The sequence below is a fragment of the Triplophysa rosa genome, linkage group LG17, assembly GCF_024868665.1.
Source record: "Triplophysa rosa linkage group LG17, Trosa_1v2, whole genome shotgun sequence".
NCBI classification, from domain to species: Eukaryota; Metazoa; Chordata; class Actinopteri; order Cypriniformes; family Nemacheilidae; genus Triplophysa; species Triplophysa rosa.
Genome location: NC_079906.1, coordinates 9,955,966 through 9,979,090, shown reverse-complemented (window position 1 = coordinate 9,979,090; position 23,125 = coordinate 9,955,966). Strand labels below are relative to the sequence as shown.

The window sequence follows — 23,125 nt, the reverse complement described above, 5'->3', positions numbered from 1 at the left end:
AATCTGCTCCACGAGTGACTTGAGCAAGTGTCTAATCTCCTGAACGAAAACAAATGAGTCATTGCTTGTTAGCCTAACGTAACCCTAACCTTTAAACCATTTTGCAAGTTCACAATTCGCACAGAATGAAGGATGGGTGATGGCCTGTTTGTGCATTTGTGTTAGGATGCTCTGCAGCTGAATGTCAGCATTAAAGCGGGTGGAGATATTTAGAGCAGGTCTGTTAGCAGTCGCCTGGTGAGACACTCTGCCACGTTTTAGTCTCCATGTGTAAGGATGACTCATCCCGTGCTGCTTGTCAGGAGTCTTTAATCTTCTTAAAGAGCCACTGTCCTCTGATGCTGCATGTAATGGTCTGCCTTTTGTCAGATTTGATGTGTGATTTCATTATCAGCAGCAGTCATGATGAAAAATGTATTGTGAAGGGTTTTATTGTGAAGCATCCCTTTTCTTACACTGTGTGAAAGGCCTGTTATGGCTCCGAGGGGGAATTCACTAAGACTGTATGACACCTGCCGATTGCATGTGCTGTCTGTGTTGTTTTACTGTCTGATTCGCTAACAAAATGATGCAAATTGGGCACACAAGTCAGTTATGAGTGCTACTGTAGGTGTTTTGTAGAGTTACTGTAGTTAAGTTTTCAGTTTTATTCATATTTTAAATGAGCTTTTATTTTTTATTTTCATGTAACTATTAGTTTAATTTTGGGCAATTTTGTTAGTGCTTTTGTCATTTTATTATTATTATTATTTTTATTTTATTATTGCTCTATAAGTTACATTTACTTTTTATTTCAATTTCTGTTTAGTATTTAATTTTTTTTCAGTTCATATTTTTAGTGCCACGACTAAAACATATTTTTTGTTTAAATTTGTATTATTTTCATTTAGTTTACATTTTAGAAATATTTCCGCTTATATTTTATTGATTTAAATTGCCAGAAATGTTTTTAAATTTAGTAATAACCTTGGTGTTTTTGCGCTTGGTAATTACAGGTTGTTAGTGAGTACATCACAAGTGTTTTGCTGAAATAGCATTCGCAACAGTGGCTCAACTGTTTAGTGAATCCCCGTCTGAGTTCTCAGGTGACTTTGAGTTTGATCACATCACATCACATGAGCTCTGGGCTTTGCATGCTATCACGCTATCTTCCATTAGGTTTCACTTTAAACCATCAGTGGTGAAATGCAAGTCAGATTCTGAAAAACACAGAAAGAGATCTAGGCTTAGTCCATCAGCAGATCCCAGAGACCTAATCTAAGGGCAGCAGGGGGCTAAAAGCTCGGCTCAACAGACCGCCCCATCTGCAACTTGTCCACCAGCCTTGCAGGCACACTAGAATTTTTATAACACATCTTTCCTGCATCTCGCCAGGTGGCAGCTACTGCGCCAGTGTGCGGGGAGATGAACCCAAGCAGGCTTTTAGCAGGAACCGATGCAATCTGTGTAACATTTTCATTTATTTACGAGGTTTGTTTTTTCTCTCGTGCTTGGACTTGGGTTTTTACAGAGGAAATTCGATTGACGGGAGTAGCCTGTTGCGTGTATGTTCGGCATACATAATGAACACTGACTGTATCATCAGATAAAAAAAGAAATTGCCAATTATAGTATGCCAGTTGTAGCATAACTGGAGCTGTATGTGCCGACATGATGTCATTTCTCTGTAAAACTCATATCTTCCTCTTATTCATTTTATACAGTACGTTTCCCAGTGAGACACACTATGAAACATCATATGTGACCCTGGACAACAAAACCAATCTTATGGGTCAATTTTTCAAAATTGAGATTTTTACATAATCTGAAAGATGAATAAATAAGCTTTCTATTGATATATGAGTTGTTAGAATAGGACAATATCTGGCTCAGATACAACCGTTTAAAACTCAGGAATCTGAGAGTGCAAAAAAAATCTAAATATTGAGAAAATCGCCTTTGAAGTTGTTAATCAGGGGCACTGTGGCAGGCCATCCACTCACAAAAATAAAGTTTTTATATATTTAAGGTAGGAAATTTACAAAATATCTTCATGGAACATGATCTTTACTTAATATCCTAATGATTTTTGACATAAAAGAAAAATCGATAATTTTGACCCACACAATGTATTTTTGTCTTTTACTAAAAATGTTCCCCTGCTACTTAAGACTGGTTTTGTGATCCAGGGTCACATATGTTCCACTTTACACTGAACTCTAAGAAACGTACAGCAGAAGTGACTATGCATGCCAGTTTTCTTTTAGTCGTTGGCAATGTATTATAATGGCATATTCCAGGAGTCTGAGAAGTTTAGTCTGATTTCTCATTTTGATTAAACTGTAACTCAATATGAACAAGTAGCTTATGTGGAGTGAGTCTGCACAAGAGGTGAACTGCGAGATCGTAGCCAGAGAAACTATTCTCAAATGCCATGTTGGCGAGGAGCCATCTTGACGGGTCAGTTTGAGGTCACCCTGCAATGACATCTGGACACAAATCGAGAAATTCCTGTGGTCTAGACCACAAGGCGCATGCCGGTTTGAGCTCGGCCATTGTTTTTCAAAGCCATCTTCTGGTTTTGATTGTGCTGTCAGGAACAACGCAAAGGTCTGGTTATGCTTTGATGCCCTTTCGCGCAAGTATCTTCAAAGTCTTTTTCAGCAGGTGCTTTTATTAACAGTAGATATTTTGCTTTGATCTTCCATGTTGCACCTTCCCTTGTTTACCAATCAGTCATCATATAGTATACACCGTTGCGTCTGTGTGTGTTTTCCCAGCACCTGCGATGTCACGGCCTTTTTCTCTCCGCTTTGAACACATGCCCCTTCCCTCGCCGTGACCCTCTCCCTCCTCCTTTCTTCTCAGCGTTTCACCCACAGCTGTTTGTTTTTGTCACCCAATTTGCAGATATTATGTACTCAAGTAGATCTTTTGTTCTCGTCGTCAAAGGTGTCCTTTATGCGAATGTGTAGCGGTGCATGTTGAGGATGTTCCCTTTTTCCCCTCCCATCTCTCTCTCACCCTCTCACACCGTAAACTGTATTGTCAGATAACCTAAATGTGGTCTGTTTAAACATCTTCATGAACCATTTTTTTGGTTTTAGATAAATATCGCTGCTTTCCTTCTGAAAGATCTCCGTATTTCTTTTTTTTTGTTGCCATAAATTATTATTATTAGTCACCCTTTATGTTGGTCACCGGTTTTGCAAATATCTAACAATTGAAATGTATTAAAAAGAGCTTTTCAAATTTGACAACACAGTATATAATCATTTCAAAAGTACAGTGTTTTTTCCTTTTTCTAAAACAGCGCATGTGGACTGTGGATCTGAGGTTTCGGAAAGGACAGTGATGACTTTTCTTTTAATATGAAAATAATATATATATAATATAAAAATAACACTTTAAATTTACAGTGTAATTTAAAATTTAGGAGGATTTTAAGACAATGTTTATAATGTTGAGAAATTGATCTAAGTGCATTAATACTACACATATGATATTATCGTAAATATTTCGGTGTCAATATCTGGTTGTTACTCCAACACAATGTACTACGTTGTGTTTTGCACCAGTTTAACATTCTGCCTTAAGAGTTGGTTACTGTGGTTACAGTACACAGTAAAATCGCCAGTGTTAAAAAAGGTCAAATGAACACTCACGGTGTATACAGTATATAATCCACCCTTTTTAACACTGGCGATTTTACTGTGTACAAACTTTCTCACCTTCCTACAATTGGATTTTAGGTAATTCGTTGGCCGAAAAAGAGAAAACAAAAAAAGCTAAAGATGATCATTATTTATTTATTACATGAGACCATGATAATATCGATATGGTGAATTCTTTTGGCCACGATAATTATGTCATGAAATTCTGATATTATGGCAGTCCTAGCCTGTGCGTAGTTAGCTAGGTCAGAAGAACGTATATTAACATTGATAAAAATTCAGGTAACGACCACACAAATAACCTCACGTCCCCGTGATGCATTTATTCTTGCACCATATAAAAGAAAGTTGTTGTAAGTTTCAGGTTGTTGATTTAATTCAAGTTCCTACAGTAGGTTTTGTGAGTGCTAGTGTGTGGTTGATCCCAGAGACAACTGTAGCATGTTACCCATCAAGAGAGCTGCTGGTTATTGTCCATATTTAAGGGTCAAGGTCAATGTAACCTTTCTTGTTAGGACAGCTGTAGTTAAACACAATAGATCTTTCAAGTGCATGGTATATAGAGGCAGTAGATGTATGGCATGTCTGTTTTCTCAGCTGCTGTATAGAGGCCTCCTGATTACAACAGCTCTGGTCTACATTCAGCTCTGAGAGCGATGCAAAAAAAAGTGAGAGAGAATGTTTGAGCAGGTGAATGATGTCAGTATATGTGCTATATGGGGGTTACGATAAGATTTTGATAGGTAGTGTAGTAGACACACTTCAAGTACAGCTTTGTTATGGATTATCCTATTAGTTTTCACACTACGTATTTCAGGCATGGGAGTTTTTCCAAAACTTCCAATATTCCAATACTTTCACTGATCCCAAATTACGCAAGTTGAATCAGTTCAAGAAAACCATTGTATTGTGTGAATAAAACACTGCTTTGCTTTGTTTGTGTAACTACCCCAATGTAGCATTACTAGCTCATAAATTAATTTGGGGAGGGACTCTTTGTGTGTTTAACCAAAGCAGTGTTGTTTTCACCGCCAATTTGCTTGCAATTTCATTCAATAATGCTAAAACAATTTGACTTGTTGTCCAAAGTCTTCATGTAGGATCTTGCTACTCGTGATCCTTTCCCCTCTATTAACCCTGCAGCCTCTCCCGTCAAGGTCTTTTTAGCGCACATGAGGTAATGTTGTGAAAACAGGCGTATCGGTTTCACTAAGTGACGTCTCATCGACTTGCTGTCTGGAGCGGTCTGCTTGATTATGCGCAGGTATGGATCTCTCTGTACTCCATTGTCTTATGAGGGCCCAGCCCACAGACAACATAATCTGAGACCAGAGACTGCCTAAACCGTACAAGGAGTGAGTCTATCACCTTGAGCTGCCCCTTGAACAAGGACAGGGGAGTTCTAGCGTCTAAAAGGGGATTTATTGATTGTTTTTTACCCAATGTCCTTTGCTAACATTGTAGTTGCTATTGGAGCTGTGGTTACGGCGCTGTGGTGCTCATACAGGTGATGCAGGTTTGAGTCTGGCAGAACGTTATAATCTTTTTCATATAGTCAGAACAGAAAATTACTTTACAAACCATTTTAAATAGGTGAAAACATTGTGAAAATTGTATGTAACCAATGCCCTAAAAACAGTACAACCTTTTGGATGGACCGTACTCCTGTCACTTAAAATTAAATATGGCGTCTGCCGTGACTGGACAGTGTATCTCGATCCTGTTCCCACATTAATTTCCTGTCTCCTTTTTATTATTTCTGTCCATTAAAAAGCAGGAACCCCAAAAAACATTGAAGTTAAAAAAGGTAAAAGCTTTGGTTGCTAGGGGTGTCGCAATATACAGGTATTGACAATAATCGTGATATTGAAAACCACGATCATTGATATTGTGTTCATTCTACACATATGATAATATAGTAAATAACTCTGCAGTGATTTTACGTTTTGTCTTAAGAGCCACTATGGTTACACACACACACTCTCTCTCTCTCGCTCTGCCTCAAAATTAGAGATTCATTTGAATGATTTATTTCCTGAAAATAGCAATAAATATCGTGATAACATTGTCACCGAGATTGTTTTGTCCACGATAATAACGTTGTTCAAATCTAATACCATGATAGCCCTCACTGCTATTAGGTTTGAGAGCTGTTAAACTCTTGCTCCTATTACAGTCAGCGCTGTGGATTTAAAGGGCAGACCCTCCCTCACATGATCTATAATTCACAAAAGTCTCGCCTTCCCCGTGGCGACGAGAGAACCTCGATGCCACTGAAACCGAGAGGCTTATATGACCTGAACTACAGAGCCAACGTGAGTTCACCGCCGTGTGTCATGTGTCATCATTCAACATCCACCGATAGCGTGGATACCCTGAGATCTGCTCTGGGGCTTTGACCCTATTGAAAGTCCGCCCTGAGGCATACTTTGCTGGTGGGAAAGAAGGCTCGATAAAGATAATACGGGAGAGAAAACAAGAGAAAAGGCAAACGTAACCCAAGTATTCCGGGCGGGGTTTTGCGCCGCCGTCAATGCCGTAGTGTGTTTTTACGAGGCTGTGGCCAGACAGCATAAAAAGCCCAGCAGTAGTAAAACTGCCACAGAAATCACACTTGGTGTTTTAATAATGCCACTTAGGCACAGACGCTTGTGCAAGAATAACAGCGAGTGAATGGCGTGCATTCTGACACACAGGACCCTCCACAGGGCTTTGAGGGCAACAAGGCGTGAGGTTTCACAGAGACGATCTCGGTTTCCAAGGTTTTCGCTTGACGGTGGCAGATGAAAGCAAATCTCCTCATTCGCGTCAGCACACCAGACTGTCTCCGAGTTTTTACGCACCCATTTGACTGTACTTTTTATACTCATTGCTTTGCTTTGTCCTTTTTATAAGTGCACTTGTGTCCTCCGAGCACAAAACGTCTTTGAGTGTTTAATGAGACCAGGACTGGGGTCCTAGAAGCCACTCATAAGACCAGATGTTCAGTCAAAAGTTTTGTCATTTTGTACATGTGAGCGAAGTCGGTCCAGAAGAGATCACTCTTGAATATGTATCGAACTTTTACAGTCTCAGGTTCCTCATTTAATATTCTTACCGTTACCATGGAAACACAATAACAATGGCAGGATGCAGGGGCCCCGGAGGAGAGCAGGAACACTTTCCACCGTTTAAAGCATTTGTCACATATCCCATGTGTTTCGTAGTGAGAACTATTAGATGTGCTTGACAATTCATTAACTAATGTAAAAATAACAGCATGAGAAGTGAAACATACTGTATTTAAATTGTGACACCCAGCAACAGAAGTGCACAGAAAATCAGACAAAAAGAATTAGGGATGGGTCACAGCACCTAAAAATACACGTCTCCATGTCCATGGTTAACACTGTGGTTATAATGAATGTCCTGTCGGTACTAACAGAGCGAAGCACCTGTAGATAATATTCTTATTTTAGACATTTTCCAGACATTGGAAACGCACACATTTAGAGAACAGAAGGTTATGAAACATTTGGCCTTTTTTCCTGTGTTTGTGGAACATGTCACTGGTTTCCTTTGTGATTTTTTTTCTCCAACCTGTCATGCAGTCGTCAAACCTCATGTCTGAACATTGTTACTCTAATTGTGTCCCACATGATGGGAATTTCCCCTGTACAGGAACGCACAGGCTGCCATAAGATGTTTAAGGGGATGTATAAGGGTTTTTGACACAAAAATAGTAAAGTAATGGTTCTTTTAGCTTCATCTTTCCATGGTGATGTGAACAAAATCACCTAAACATTTCATTTTATTCATCCTAATGTTAGTCCAAACTTTCTGCATGTCTTCATTTCTTCTTCAATGTGCAAAAAAATGTATTGGTTGCTATTCTATGTCATTTTCAAGCTTTCATGCTTTTATGGTACTTTCTGTCACCAGTCCCTATTTATTATATAAAAAACCTTTTCTACTTACGTACTATACTAAAAATGTTTTCAAGAAAAGGGACATTTTGTTCCACGAATGAAAGTAAGTCAAACAGTATGGGTTTGCAATGACATTAGTGTGTACAAATGGAAACAGAATATTTGGGATATTTCAGGCGAACTGTCGCTTTAAAGGCAGGAGAAAGCAGCCGTAGATGCGAGCATTGCTTTGCCTGTAGCTCGTGGAGGAATAACGGTGACAGGGTGTGTCTGTGTGTCTTTCACTTTCCACAAACAGAAACATAATCTCAGCACCTATGAGTCACTGTTCTTTACCCACCACACCGTCCTCGTGCTATTTTCTTCCACTCTAGGAGATCGAGACTGTTGGTGAAGTGAAACATTCTCTCTCTTCTCTGCACACAGTCTGAATGTTGTTTTTTCACTTCCTTTGATGGGGTTTTTGGAGACGACGAAGTACGTTATTAAGGATAGTCTGTTGCGGAATACTCTACAACAGAGTAGATTGAAATGGGGCAAAGGAAAGCTTTCCTCAAGTAATCGAGCTTGATTTAAAAGTACATCATTTTTCATTACGCTTCTTGTTCTGTTTATTTGCGTGCTGCTGACTTTTCCATGGCTTTAATGGACACGGCATGAAAAGAGTCTTTCAAGTGGGGAGAAATGAAAAAGAGCAGAGGAAAACCAAACACACGCTCGGTCCCGAGTGCATGTGGAGGGAGTCTTACAGTAGACTGGACATCCGTACTTCTCACAGTGGCACGTGTGATAAAGAAATAGTTAATCCACTTTATTTTGCTCGCTCTGTGTGTATGCTTGAGTTTGTTTTCGCAGTCGAGATGCTCACCCTTACCTCCTGCTTTCTCTCTCGTGCATTACAAACACCCTCATGATCCATCGGTACACAGACACCTGACATTACCAAATATAGCACGCTTGAACCTTTATCTATACAGTACTTGACATCGAAATCTTCTGTTGACCTGTCTTCGGGTCCATGCGCCGGATGGCAACCAAGTGATGGAAAACCCCGTTCCGCTTTTTACCAAGTGATGTATTGCGAGAGGGTGTTTCCCCAAGATAGCCGATCACCTCGCTTTATTTTCTGCCCTGTTGTGGAGCTCGGCACAGCGGGCTTGATTGTTCCCCCGCGTGGAAAAGTTTTTGTTGCCGTTCTGAAACAATTGCACATTCCTCGAGGCAAATTGAGTGTGGAGGAGGGTTTTCCTCTCCCGTTCGTCTTTTATGACTTTAAATTCCTCTCAGCTTTCAAAGGCGGTGGATGCGATGATCTTGGGTGGGCCTGTGAATACCCCCTTAATGACAGAACAGACGGAGGCGCTGCACCCTCTTATCGGGCGAAAGTGAGAACTTTTCTTTCCACCGCATTAAACCTTCACAGAGGATCTGAGCGAGGAAAACGGTTGACCCTTGCCGCTTTTTCTTCAAAGCCGGGCGATTTTATTGGGTTTCTCACGGTCAAATTACTATAATTTTGGTTTTATTTGACGTGGTTATTTTGTCCCGAGTTTTGATTCTCTGAAGGCCTTGAATGGCCACAGAGCAGTCAAGAGTGAAATAGTTCCTTCTTTCAGTAATGTAGACAAATATAGTACTGAGTTTGGTTAGGCGGGGTGCAGCCCTAAATTTCCTAACCATTTTAGGGAAGGATATTTCAACGGATCAACTTGTTGATAAAGTTGCGTCTGCAAGTAGTGATTTGAAAATGCTCATGAAAAAGATAGTTGCTTATTTCATTATAAGGCATTTTTAAGTGTAATTTATTTCAAACAGTAGGAGCTTTGAATGAGAAATGTTCAGGCTAAGCAGCGGCGTGTGTGTTGTTCATTTTATGTATGTGTGTGTGTGCTGGGCTTGGCCGGAGAGAGAAAGGGAAGTGGCACAGAAGGGAGGAGACTGTGCATCAGTGCTCTACAGATCCTGATGTGATAATGGAGTAATAATAGCAGGCCTGCCACCACCCATCTCCTACCACATCACTCTTTCTGCCAGCACTCTCTCGCTCTTTCTTTCTGTCTACGTGTCTCATGCTCTCTTTACCATTCCTCGTTTCCTGTCTCCTTCTCCAGCCACATCAGTCTTGCCAGTTCCCTCACTCTCTATCTGGCCCTGTTTGAGATGAGAGCAACAGGAGAGAACTTTCAGTTTGGTCTCCATCCATACACAATCACCATCTAATTTAAGGCACTTTGCATATAGGGTACAAAGAAATGGTAAGTGAAATAAGGTGTTTAACCTTCAGATAATAAAGTAAATATTACAGATGCACCGATATATTGGCCGATAATCGGTATTGGTGATAAAAGCTATTTTTCACACTATCTGCTATCGGCTGATAGTTTAAAAACAGACGATTATGAGGGACGATATATTAGGGCTGGGCGATATATCGTGCAATTCTTATGCTCAGTTTCCTCAATGAATTACGGTTAAATGCCGCAACTTCCGAAAGCCAGAGGGCGCTCTCGCACAGAAACTCCGAATATGGGACACAGACGAACGATTTACACACACACACACAGGCTGCGTCCGAAATTGCATACTGTGACAGTACGTACTGAATTTGAACAAGTACCTACAGTATGTTCTATATAGTATGAGTGGGAGTAGTATAAATACATTTCGGACATAGTGCGTCCGCCATGTTTTATGGTCATGTGACCCTTATGCTCTTTGACCCATGACGTATTAACAACAACCTAAATGTGAGCGTTGATCAAAACATAATTTAGTCACAAGAAATTCATTTATTGGCACTTACATTAAAAACTGACATCCGCCTTAAAGTTTTCCGCTATATTTATTTGATTTACTTTTGAAATTTGACCGTTGCTCAGCTCCCGTGGCATCATGGGATAGATAAGTGTCCATCCGATCCACACACACACGAATCTCGGCGGAAGTAGTAGACCATCCGGGTATTTCTCGCCTACTCTTTTTTTGCATACTGAGGTTTCGGACATACTATTCATGACTCATACTCATTTTCGCCTACTATATAGTATGGAAGTAGGCGATTTCGGATGCAGCCACAGTTCCAGGAAATGACAATGGTGATATTCTATCGCTGTTCTTCAAACCTTTTCAGCTATTTTCAGAATAATAGCGTATATTTATAGTGATGATGTTTGACGAGTGTTGCTTTTTCAAATGCACGTTATAAACGACTCGATCTCATAGTGATTGTGTGAGATCGAGCAGTACTTCCTACTGATCAAAGAGCCGTAGTTCACGGACGAGCTGTGCATAAACCCGAGAAGCAATTTCAGAATCGATTTAGACATGTATAATAAGTGTGAATCGCGGTATATATCGCCCAGCCCTACTGTATATCCTGTCAATCAAAGAGGACAGGAAAATGCAATGGTTTTGTGCTCTGTGTATATCCAGTGTTTAGAAACACCACCAATTTGATGTTCAATATTAATAGTCGTTATATTAATTAATAACATTCAGAAGTTAAGAAATATTAATTTAACCTTTAGAATTAAATTAATCCGAGTTAACCACCAATCTACCGGTATCGGCAGATAGCACTCTGAATAATCAGCTATCCCTGGACAAATCTAGTATCGGCGAGTATTACATTTTCATTTTTCTATCAGGTTACATTTATATAGTATTTTGAAAGTTGTATTATTTTCTAGCAATATGTTGCAATATACAGTACAATACTATTAATTAAAACGTGTACAACAAATAAATTGAATATAACATGCTAGAATAAGTGGTAGTGTTGCAAATGTAGCCTAAATTAAATCACTCAGCAAAGGCTAGCAAGTGTGGAATAAAGTTACTACTGATGATACTTTTTAATAATGTTACACAGTAGTTATATTTCTGATTTGTATTTCTAATGATCTAAAAACATGAATGGGATGCTAAATTGTACAGTACTGTATTATGAAAAGGGCTCTCAGCTCAGCTGTATTCTTAACAATTTCACTCTGACTCACTTTGTGCCTTTATGAATGTTTGTCCGCATGCATTATGAGGATGACTCATACGTTCTGTAGTTTCCCTCAAAGGCCAGCACAATTTTTTGATAATCTCATGGCAACGCACGGCACATGAGGCTTTTCATGTCGACCTGTTGAAAACTGTTACGACTTGCTTGTCTATCATTCTTCTCACTTGGAATGTGAGATTTTAATAACTGAACGATGGGTGAAGACAAGAGTAAGCAAGTTAAGAAAAAAAAACACAATCCCTTGTAAATATAGTAACCATTTCATGCAATAATTGGTTTAGGCCTGATTTCCATACTGCAAAATGAGATTAAGGCATTAAAGCATCTTCCAAAGCTTAATTCCCAAAGTGTTGCTTCCCTCCATTAGCTGTCTGTACTCTGTAAACCATTATGCAGACTTTACTTTTTTGCGAAATGTGATTTTCCTCTTATTCTAAAGATTATCAGAGCAACATTCAATGGGAGGGAGGGGTAATATGGCTATATGTTATTTCCACTCGCCGAATGCATTTACCATTGAGTTTGTACTCAATATGTGCTTCACTAATCCTGCTCGGCTCTCTGATACTCTTCAAAGAGAGTGCTGATGCATCGAGCATTGATTTACCCTTTTGTGAATGTCATTTTTAAAGGCATCCGGAGTGTTTCCTTAAAGTCTGTCTTAATTTGGCAGATTGCGTGGGATCGCCTCTTTTATTATGATTATGATTCAGACTTGTAAAAAGTATAGTGTAAACTGGTGTAACCATTCATCAACACCTGTGGCGCCAAACTTATTCACCGAGCATGTGCAATCCAGTTTAAACAGGCACTAAATACGCTGAAATAGCGTAAGTCCTTGTCATACAGTATTTGTCATCGCAAACACACCTCTTCTGTTTGCAAATTGGATTTATCACAGAATACTAATTTACAAAACTCAGCACTTATTGTCTGCTGCAATTAACAATCAAAATAGTGAATTCCCTCCAGATTATATACAATCAAGTTATACAACCGCAGAAAAAATTAAGAGACCATTTCAAAGACCATTTTCCGTTTTTCTGAATTTACTACTTATAAATATATGTTTAGGTAAAAGGATTATTTTTGTTTTATTCTGTGAACTACTAACAATATCTCTACCAAATTTCAAACAAAAATATTTCATATTTCAAGTAGTGCAAATATTCACTTTTAAGCAATGTATTTAGGAAAAGTATAAAAAATATTTTTTATGTGATAACCTTAATTTTTATCATAGTTTTCATGTGTCTTGTCATGCTGTCAGTCTTTCACATTGCTGTTGGATGACTTGAGATGAAAGGTCTCTATTTTTTTATGCAGCTGTAATTGAAAGTAAAATCACTTATATTTAATACATGGTGTCTTAATAGTTTTTTTCATGTTTGTTCTGTTTCAGTTGAATCCAGAACAGTTGGTCCTGCTTTTGGAGTTTCTTTTGGAAGAACCAAAGCTGACCCTTTCCTGCCTAAGGCATCTCCATACCGTGTATGATCTACAGGCCCGAGATGCTGAGGTAAACAACCCTCCTATATAGTTACAGTACATATAAAACTATTTGCATAGGCCTATATTTGTCTACTGTTTTGTGGTCTCATCACGTATGTTGAATCTTTAGTGAAATCAGTTCAGAAACAGACAACTGTTTATAGCTTTGATGCCGTTATAATATTCAGCCTGATCTCATGGATATTTGTAAATATTTTACGAGGCGGCTAATTCGTATGAATGTCTATGATGTGAATCGTATACAAAAATGTACGATTATTGGAGAAAAGCAATACTGAAGCCCCGCCCCTAACCTCACCCCTAAACCTAACAATCACTGAAGCAAAAGCAAATCGTATTAAAGCGTACGAAAGATATTGTATGAATTCACGCAAATTAGCCGCCTCGTAAAATAGTTGCGAATTGCTGAGATTGTGTTGTATTATTTTTTTCTGTATTAGTGTGGTTGTAGTTCAGAAGACTGACTCATTTCCTAAAGGTGATCAATGTAGTCTTGAAAATATTTTCTTTTAAGGCTTATTCACACTGATCTAACAAACACCAGCAAACCTCGACAAACACCAACATCCTAAACTCTTACTCACAATGAGCCAACAAATGCGTTTGTTGGATCAGTGTGAATTAGCCTTTACCCTAGTCTAATATGCAGTGACAAGCATAAGTAAGCTATTTGTAACTATCAAAACATTGCCTGACCCAGCCACCATGTCTCTTAGGACAGGACTATCTGTTTGCCACCCATTGGCAGACTTTCATTCAGTGAAAACAATCATTATTTTTGCACATAATCCATTTGCTGACATCGCGCAGAAAAACTTTCATACTGTATGTAGCCGTTGAGTAGGAATGGCATCTTCATAATTGATTGTTTCCACAAAAAACGTGCTTTTATGACCTTCTTTTGTTGGCTGTTTCCTCCTCCACCTATTCAAATATTGACTAGGTGCAGGCTGAACTCATTTGTCATATCTCTAGCAACAGCTGAATAAAAACCCAATCCAGCATTCTTATCATTTTGTTGCTCTCGTATGTTTGTATACTGTAACACAGATACCGCTGACATTTGCTTTTTTACCCCAGTCAATAACTTGGTTGCATTTATTTTAAGTAATCTCATCATTCTGTTCTAGATAGAGAGGTTTCGAAAATATCATGTCACCTTAAATTCCCTGAACCGTCATCTTACCTGGCCGCATCAGGAGAGAGCAAGAGACGATATCTGATTATAAAGAACGTTTTCATCCTTAGACTCTTACTTTGAGAAACGTCTTTAACCAAACACTAACCTCTGTGGTATTTACCTCCTGGTTCAATTACTGTCCCGGCAGCCAATTAGGCCACTTTGTGATTCTTATTAAATCCAGAGGAGGCCAGCTTCTGTTTGGGAGCAAAATTTGGCAGGGCAGCAGTGACCTACAACAACGTTCTTTTGAAATGAAGCACTATTTGGCAGGACAGAAGATGTAAGATAGTACGGAACGGTGACCACAGTCAGACCCAGACTACCACAGTTAGTTTCAAACCGGGGCCCAAAGGGAGGTTTTCATCAAGACTTTCCAGGAAAAACAAAGGGCCCTCTAAAAATAAATCAGGTTATTACTACCACAAGCTCCTCCCTCCATCCTACCTCTCTCGCTTGCTTTTTTCCCCACTTCTGCTCCCAGGCCCCGACGGTCATCTTTTCTTCCAGACAGAACTAATTCTCATCCCCGCGAGCCGTTTTTACCCCCCTGAAGTGAAGTGGCCATTTAGCGTTCTTTTTTCCTCGTATAAGTTGACGCTGACAACTAATGTTCATGTTTTAAAATAGAAGCCGATCCTTATTAGCCATGTGTAATTATTAGCTCTGCGTGAACATTGCTTTAAGGTCACAATAAAAAAAGAGGTGTGGTTGGCGCCGCTTAGTCTGCCCGGGTCCTGACTGGGTGTTGTTCGCACACACAAAAATGAATCACGGCTTTTCTATGGATATTTCATAATTACTGGTGCTTGCTAAGGCAAGCATCACTATTAGTATTGCTCATGCTCGGGATGTGGATTTGTACGAAGCCCTGACCTTAAGAAATAAACTGTGGCGCACAATTCGTTCCGCACTACTTAAGCTATGGACATCAATCATACCTCAATTCACGTGGCTTGTCGACGAGAGGTGCGCCATTACTTTAGGACGAGATAAGACTAGTCATTTTCGTCTGGCGGATTATAAAACATTTGAAGAAGGGTCCCTTGTCATATCTAAGGACCCACAGTAATAGAGACGGTGAAGGTGGCTAGTCTGACCACCAATGTTCTAGCAACCAACCAGGGATCCCTAGCAACGGCATAGCAACACCATAGCAACCATCCACAACTCCCAATTTCTTTAATATCTCAATTAAACAGAGATTGATGAAATTAAATAGTGCAAATGGAAACTTTTGTGTATTGTAAGTCTCAAGCATCTCAGATATTTTTTCCAAAAAACAAAGACAAGAGATCTGAACTATGTCACAAAGTAAACTGAGATTTGACAAGTCTGCAATGAAAAATCAATACTGTTGAAGATCTCGATATGAACTCAAACATTGCTCTTAAAATTGAACCAAACCCAGATTATTCTACCTCTACAATCAACATTAATTCTTCTCCAAACAATGTATTTGAACAATTGTCCCATTTTTTTTTCTTTTTGTTAAATGAAACAACCAAGAACTATGAAAAAGCAACCTCTAAGTAATAAAATATACAGGTGCTGGTCATATAATTAGAATATCATCAAAAAGTTGATTTATTTCACTAATTCCATTCAAAAAGTGAAACTTGTATATTATATTCATTCATTACACACAGACTGATATATTTCAAATGTTTATTTCTTTTAATTTGATGATTATAACTGACAACTAATGAAAATCCCAAATTCAGTATCTCAGAAAATTAGAATATTACTTCAGACCAATACAAAGAAAGGATTTTTAGAAATCTTAGCCAACTGAAAAGTATGAACATGAAAAGTATGAGCATGTACAGCACTCAATACTTAGTTGGGGCTCCTTTTGCCTGAATTACTGCAGCAATGCGGCGTGGCATGGAGTGGATCAGTCTGTGGCACTGCTCAGGTGTTATGAGAGCCCAGGTTGCTCTGATAGTGGCCTTCAGCTCTTCTGCATTGTTGGGTCTGGCATATCGCATCTTCCTCTTCACAATACCCCATAGATTTTCTATGGGCTTAAGGTCAGGCGATGATAAGGTCTAAGATGATAACTTCTGTACTATACTGTAAGGTGAATTTAGGGGCACAGAACAGGTTTAATTAATAAGTACAGCTCAGATTCCCTTGCACAATATGTCAGTTCACAACCCTGCGTATGAGTTTTAGAGGTGTTTGAAGAGTATCTGGAATGGATTCCGGTAAGATTAGGTATGCCAGTCAGGAGAGAAGAGCACTTCTTTCTTTCACTCCTTGGCACGTAGTGTGTACCGAGTATGGCATGCGAGCACAGGCAAAGCATGAGGGCTACGTGATGTGGTATGCCGTTTCATGTGAGGACTCGTGCGTGTGTACCATCTGTCGGTCAGGCACACAGAACGTATTATATCACAGCTATCCTCAAAGCTCGGCCACAAAGTTCACACGGACCATCAGCCCGAAAGTGAGAGGTTGCAAAATGTGTTCCTAAAGCCGTATACAGGACAAAAACATAAGTCGTAATATGGGCTGATTAATGACATGCCTGATGGTGACACCCACTCATTACAAAAAGCCTTTTATTGGCCTCTGCAGAGGAAACCGAACAATAGTAAACGGCGTGCAACTGCGTCAGCATGAAATGCAATAACTACCAGGTTTCATTGTGATTTTATTTTTAAAAATGCGTATTAAAGAGATAGTTCACCCAAAAGTAAAAATGCTGTCATCATTTATTCACCCTCATATCATTGAAAATCTGTATATGACTTGTTCTTCTGTTGAACACAAAAGAAGATATTTTGAGAAATGTGGTTTTTGTGTCCATACAGTGGAAGTCAATGGAGGCCAGAGTAGCATTAGCTTACAGTCTTAACACTTGGAGTTAAGCGAACATAATTGAGCAAACAACCGCGGATGAAAGAGAGTGAAAAGATCATCATTTATCCAACCGTGCGAGTGTGGAAACACTGCATAAAAATGATTTTCAGATCGTGACCCGGATCTCAACATAGCATTATATCACCCGGTCCCTGCTGTTTTCCTACCCTTAATTAAAACAACATCAAAATGTAAACCAAATAACTTCAAATGCACCGTAATTAAACGACTAATTCTCCACAAACTAATAGTCCACATGTGCAGCACGGGGGGCAGCGTGACCCACCCTGAGCATTACGACACTAGTGGGTTTTTAAAGGCTAGAGCTCCTGACATATTCTGAAATATCGAATCACTGGTGATAAATGACCCCATTATTTCTGGTTATGATGGAGCCTCTGCGGTCCTGCCATTTATTACATCAGGAAGCCCATGTAAGACTGCTTTAGTCTTTATATCAATCTCAGTGTGCGCATAATGCCACCATGTGTCCAACCTGGCTTAACTTCCTTCAGAAGGCACATTCTTGTATATTAGCACATGCACGTGACGGTTCGAAAATGCTCTTGTGCGTGCACGGTTACAGGTTTTTAATGTTGTAATTAAAATTACGTGTGTCAGTTTGTCGGCGTGCCCTCCTCTATGCCCCGTATAGACCCAGCAGCTGTGGAGGGGATCAGAGTTGAGCTACATTCCTGGGGAGACCCCTGAGGCAGGACAGCTGCAGTGTGCCTGCCAGCATCTCTCTCTCCCTCTCTCTCTCTCAAGAGACGCAGTAATTACACAGGACATTCCACAATTTATTACTGCGGGCATACATGTACATGCACACGGAAATGCTCCCACGAACGCATGGCGTAATCGGTGATGCCCGGGGCATGTTACTTTAATCTAGCATGGGCACCAGGGGTCACCCGATGAGGCATACTGACCACTCATTAAAGCAGGGGTAGTCAGTTTCGTAGAGGCTAGCAGTAACAAAGCATGAAAAAAGACGCAACCCTTCCTTAAGAGATCTTTCGAAAGCCACGCCTCCTCATTCACCGGTGAGACTATACAAAGCACATAACATTGCAATATTATGAACGCAAACTACTACCCTTGATCCAGGAGTAGCGAATGTCTTTAATGTAGTAGTTTGATGTATTTCCAAGTGAAGAAAAATGTCAAATGAGAAAAGTAGTGGGTTTACGAAAAACATTGTCACATCACATCCATAATGTGGCATTGGCCCCCGCATCCTACGTTGGCAATATGCATACATCCTGTACACTCGTATGTCATAGGACAATAGCAAATATGGCAAATACAGCCGCATCAAAATTTAGAGACCATTTTCATTTAATCAGCAGTTCTAGATGTATCGTGGCCATTCCAGTCCAGTGTCTGTTGAATTTCAACAAAATCAAACCTCAGGAGTGACAAAGTCATCTGACAGCAATGTGAAAGACTGACAGCATGACAAGACCCATGAAAACTGTGACAAAAATCAAGGTTATCACATAAAAAAATCATTTTTGAAGTTTCCATAAATACATGTACTGTTGTATTGCTTCAAAGTGAATATGAGCTTGTTTTCTTTGCAGTATTTGAGGTCTGAAATAATACAGAGCATCTTCTCTGTTATTTTGACCGGTTTCTCCAGTTTTCATGTTCTGCAAATAAATGCAAATAGAAAAAAAATGATTTGAAATTTGGGAGAATTATTGTTAGTAGTTCACAGAATTAAACAAAAAAGATAATTAAACACATACCTTTTAATGGGAAATAAAAAACAAATATAAGTTTGAAATGGTCTAAATTATTTCCACCGCTGTATAGTATGTCCAGGAATGTACGACTTCTTTTTTTGAGGATGTTTAAGTCACTTGTGCGAACTTTTCCTTTAAGACATCAGATCCACATTCGGACGATTCAGTTTTTCCACTCACACTGCTTAAATCTTTTCTTCCCATCAGTTATAATGAGTAAGACACCTGTTGCTATGTGCAAAGTTGATTGAATTCCCCAAGTGTCCCGAGGTGAGGTTAATGTAGGTCAGACTGTCTGAGTGAACGAAATGTCTTCCTGTTGTGGGAGTTTAGATTGGAGATTCACAACAGCCACTGTTTCATCAAGTCTGCTATTACCACACCCTGCCTGGAGTAACCTTTCCACACGCACGGGCGTGCGCAGTGCTTCTGCTTGTGTCTGTTATTCTGTGTGTGTATGTGGTGGATCTGCCCTGGCCTATACTGCTAATTAAAGCTGTGTGGGTTTTTTAGCATGTGGCCTGGACTGTCGTCACTGTGGGTTCCGGGCGGTTCTGTGACCCTGCCGGGAATTCTGGGTTTTTGTGTGTGTGTGTTTAGCATTTTTTCAGCTAAAATCTTAAATTCCAATATTTATTTGTCATGCCAATATATTTGCAGCTAGTAAGGTCTAGCGGCAGTCAAGTACGGGGGGAGTTCAAATGCCATTGTCACTAAACATGTGATGACATTTGAACACGTTGGGTCGATATACGATGATTTGCAATCGGAAGGCTCCGTTTCCTGTTGTGTTTCTGAGTTAGTTCACACCTCGTCTTAAACCAAACATTCTCACACTTGTACACACACTCTCGCAATCTTACTTTATTAATCATTAACCGCCTGCCACCTTCGGGCCCTGCGATCTCCCACCCATTCGGCTTCAATTAAACCCCCGCCGTGTGTGTAGGGGGAGAGAGATAGAGAGAGAGGTGCTGTACAAAGAGAACGATTTTATTAATGTTTTATCAATGTCATGCTAATTTAGTTATGATGTATAACCCACCATGTCACGTTGAGCAAAAAGAGATGGAGAGAGAGAGCAGGTTCAAATGCATAAAGCAAAGGTGTCTTTACGCCCTCATAGAGGAATGTGTGTTATCAATGGACTGTTACTCAGAAATAGACTTACTGGGTAACATCAAAGAGTTTAACGTAGATATTGTAGAATATTTCTTGTGTGTGTGCAAATGACATCAATTAGATGACAATTGTGATATTTCAAAGGTTTCTAGACGTTTTGGGCAAATCCCAGCACTGGGTTCAGGAGCGTGTCTATATGTCACTGTTTGCGTGTGGGAGGAACTGAACGACGGCAGACAACAAGAACAGCACAAATGAGTGCTAGAGGGTGACGGAGCCAGTCAGAGATCTCCCCGCTCTGCTTCACTAACACAGCCTCCATTTATACAAGACAGGCGAAAGAGAGAGAGAGAGAGAGAGAGAGAGAGAGAGAGAGAGAGAGAGAGAGAGAGAGAGAGAGAGAGAATGTAAAATAAACAGAGAACACACATCCACTGACACGCTTGCCTCATCACACAAGTATCACAGTCATGCGCTTCACCAGATTTCCTCTTATGCGTGATTCTTGCAGGTGGTGATGTTAGATTCATGTTATTGTAGAGGTGCTTGTTGTAATCACATTTTCTCTTTCTCATTAGGTGAGACATCGCTGGTGTGAACTGGTGGTCAAGCACAAATACACAGCGGCATACAGAGACGTTGAGCAGTTTCTGATCCATGACCAGGTTCATCACTCATTTTACATTTATAAATTATGATGGGAATGGTGAAAAATTGTGAAATTCCAGTTTAGATTACTTAACAATTTGGCATTCTGAATGATTAATGATTCTTAGTTTTTAAAGAAGCATCAAATAATTGAGTCTAACAATATTATGCCATCGACTTTATAATGTATGTACACTACATTACTGTGAGTAGAAACATTTACTCATTCTTTAGTTTTTCTTCACATTAGAGAATAATAGGAAACTCATTAAAATTCTAGAATAACACAATTGTAGCTATAGGAGTATTTCATAATCATTTAAAAAGAAAAGTATTTTTATTATTTATATTAGTTATTAACATATGCATTTATATGAATACAGTATATGATTATAGTTATAATTCATATACATGATGTATATACATTTTTAATACATACCCGCAGAACAAAATTAAGAGACCATTTCAAAATTATTTTCAGTTTTTCTGAATTTACTATTTATAAGTATGTGTTTAGGTGAAATGGTCATTTTTGTTTCATTCTGTAAACTACTAACAATATTTCTCACAAATTTCTAATAAAAATATTGTTTCTATTTGCAGAAGTCAAAATAGCAGAAAAAATGCTCTGTATTTTTCAGACCTCAAATACTTTCACTTTAAAGCAATACAACATTAATATTTGTATTAAATATTTAGGAAAAGTAAAAAACAAATGTTTTATGTGATAACCACAATACCACAATACCACAATACATCTAGAAATGCAGCTTGAATGAAAATTTGGAATGGTCACTTCATTTTTTTTCTGCAGCTGTATATTATTTATAAACATATATATGTATATTATATGGCACAATTATACTTGTCTACAACATTTAGGGGCGGTTTCCCGGACAGTGATTAGATTAAACCAGGACCAGGCCTTAGTTAAATTAGGAGATTTAAGTTGTTTTTACAAACATGCCTTACAAAAAATCATTACTGGTGTACGTTTGGGGACAAAACGATGGCACTGATGTATTTTAAGATATGTCAGTACAAGCTGTTTTCAGTTTAGACAACTCTAACATTTATTTTAGTCTAGGACTAGTCTTAAACCCTGTCTGGGAAACCAGTCCAAAAATATCCACCTTGAGATTACATGATTTGTAAGACTACGAGAATCATTTCAATCAAGTGTTTCAGAACTCTTGAACGATAATGTAAATTGTTTTTTGTATTACACTTAATTTGCATCTTTGACTACACACTTCACAGGTCTCAAGTACACATACCATAGTAGCATAGTAGAGTTCATCTATAAGAAGAACTAAGTTTCATGTGAATGCTTTAGTTCCTGCATTTTATGAATAATTCCGTTTAGAAGAAGAACCAGTTCTCCATTCACAATCTTACTAATACCTTCTGATTCAAATGGCAAGATGTCCAAAAATGTGTGTGTGTGTGTTCATGTTTGTATATCCCGGTGGGGGCCTAAACCTGAATGCACACCAACACATGAGGACTCGTGTCACCGTGGGGACCAAAATTGAGGTCCCCATGGGCAAGAAAGCTTATAAATTGTACAGAACAATATTTTTAAAAAATCAAAAAATGCAAAAAGTGTTCTATGATCTTTAGGTTTAGGGCATAGAATATACAGTTTGTACAGTATACAACTCATTACACCTATGGACTGTGCCCACAGGGATAGTAAACCAGACATGTGTGTGTGCATGTGTGTGTGTGTGTGTGTGCATAACAGGCCATGGGTGTGTATTTATATGGTGAGTTGATGGTCCAGGAAGACGCTCGGCAGCAAGCTTTAGCACGATGCTGCTTATCCATCATTAAAGATGACATGGACCAATCAGCACGCAGCGTTGTGGAAGAAATGATCCTCTGAGCAGGTTTGGCTCATTATGAGTATCTTTTTCCTTTTGTTAAATGACTTTTCATGTACAATATTTTGAAACTCAATATAAACATGGCCACATTTGACATGAAAATGCCAGGTTAGGACTACAAAAGAGCTTTGGAAATAAAAGAAGGTTCCACAGTCAACTCATGCCGTCTCAACTTTCACTGTCAACAGATCTGTGTTATGGTGTATCCTATTACTTGGATATTTCTGGACACCTTTGATATAAAATCTCATATTATGCAAGTTCTTTGAAAGAGCTGCTTATTTTAGAAGCCACTGTGACCATAGCGATGCAGAAGGCATAAAGACGGTTTGTTTTTACCTCCCACATTATTAAAAATCCACTCCCGACATTCACATTCTTCCAGGAGCTCCCAACTGCTTCTTCTGCACTTTTCCAGGAAGCTCTTTGAGATCTGTTTGTGTTATGATGAATTTGGATTGTGCTCCTCGAAAAGAGAAACAAAACGTGTCAGCATCTTTTTTTACGAACGGCTTTAAGAGAGAGAAGGGTCCCTGCGCCCGACGGTTAACCTTAAAGTTTACACATCACGCTGTGAAATTC

At 39.1% G+C, this 23,125-nt stretch overlaps 1 protein-coding gene across 1 annotated transcript in view; it reads left to right on the top strand.

The window, feature by feature from the left end:
- The window catches only part of aopep (aminopeptidase O (putative)), a 71,169-nt gene that overhangs the window by 43,612 nt on the left and 4,432 nt on the right, over window positions 1-23,125 (top strand). The window contains exons 14-16 of the mRNA XM_057356692.1: window positions 12,976-13,092; window positions 20,585-20,671; window positions 22,402-22,546. Coding sequence (XP_057212675.1) covers window positions 12,976-13,092; window positions 20,585-20,671; window positions 22,402-22,542 — 345 coding nt within the window. The 3' untranslated portion in view covers window positions 22,543-22,546. The remainder of the gene's footprint in view (window positions 1-12,975; window positions 13,093-20,584; window positions 20,672-22,401; window positions 22,547-23,125) is intronic.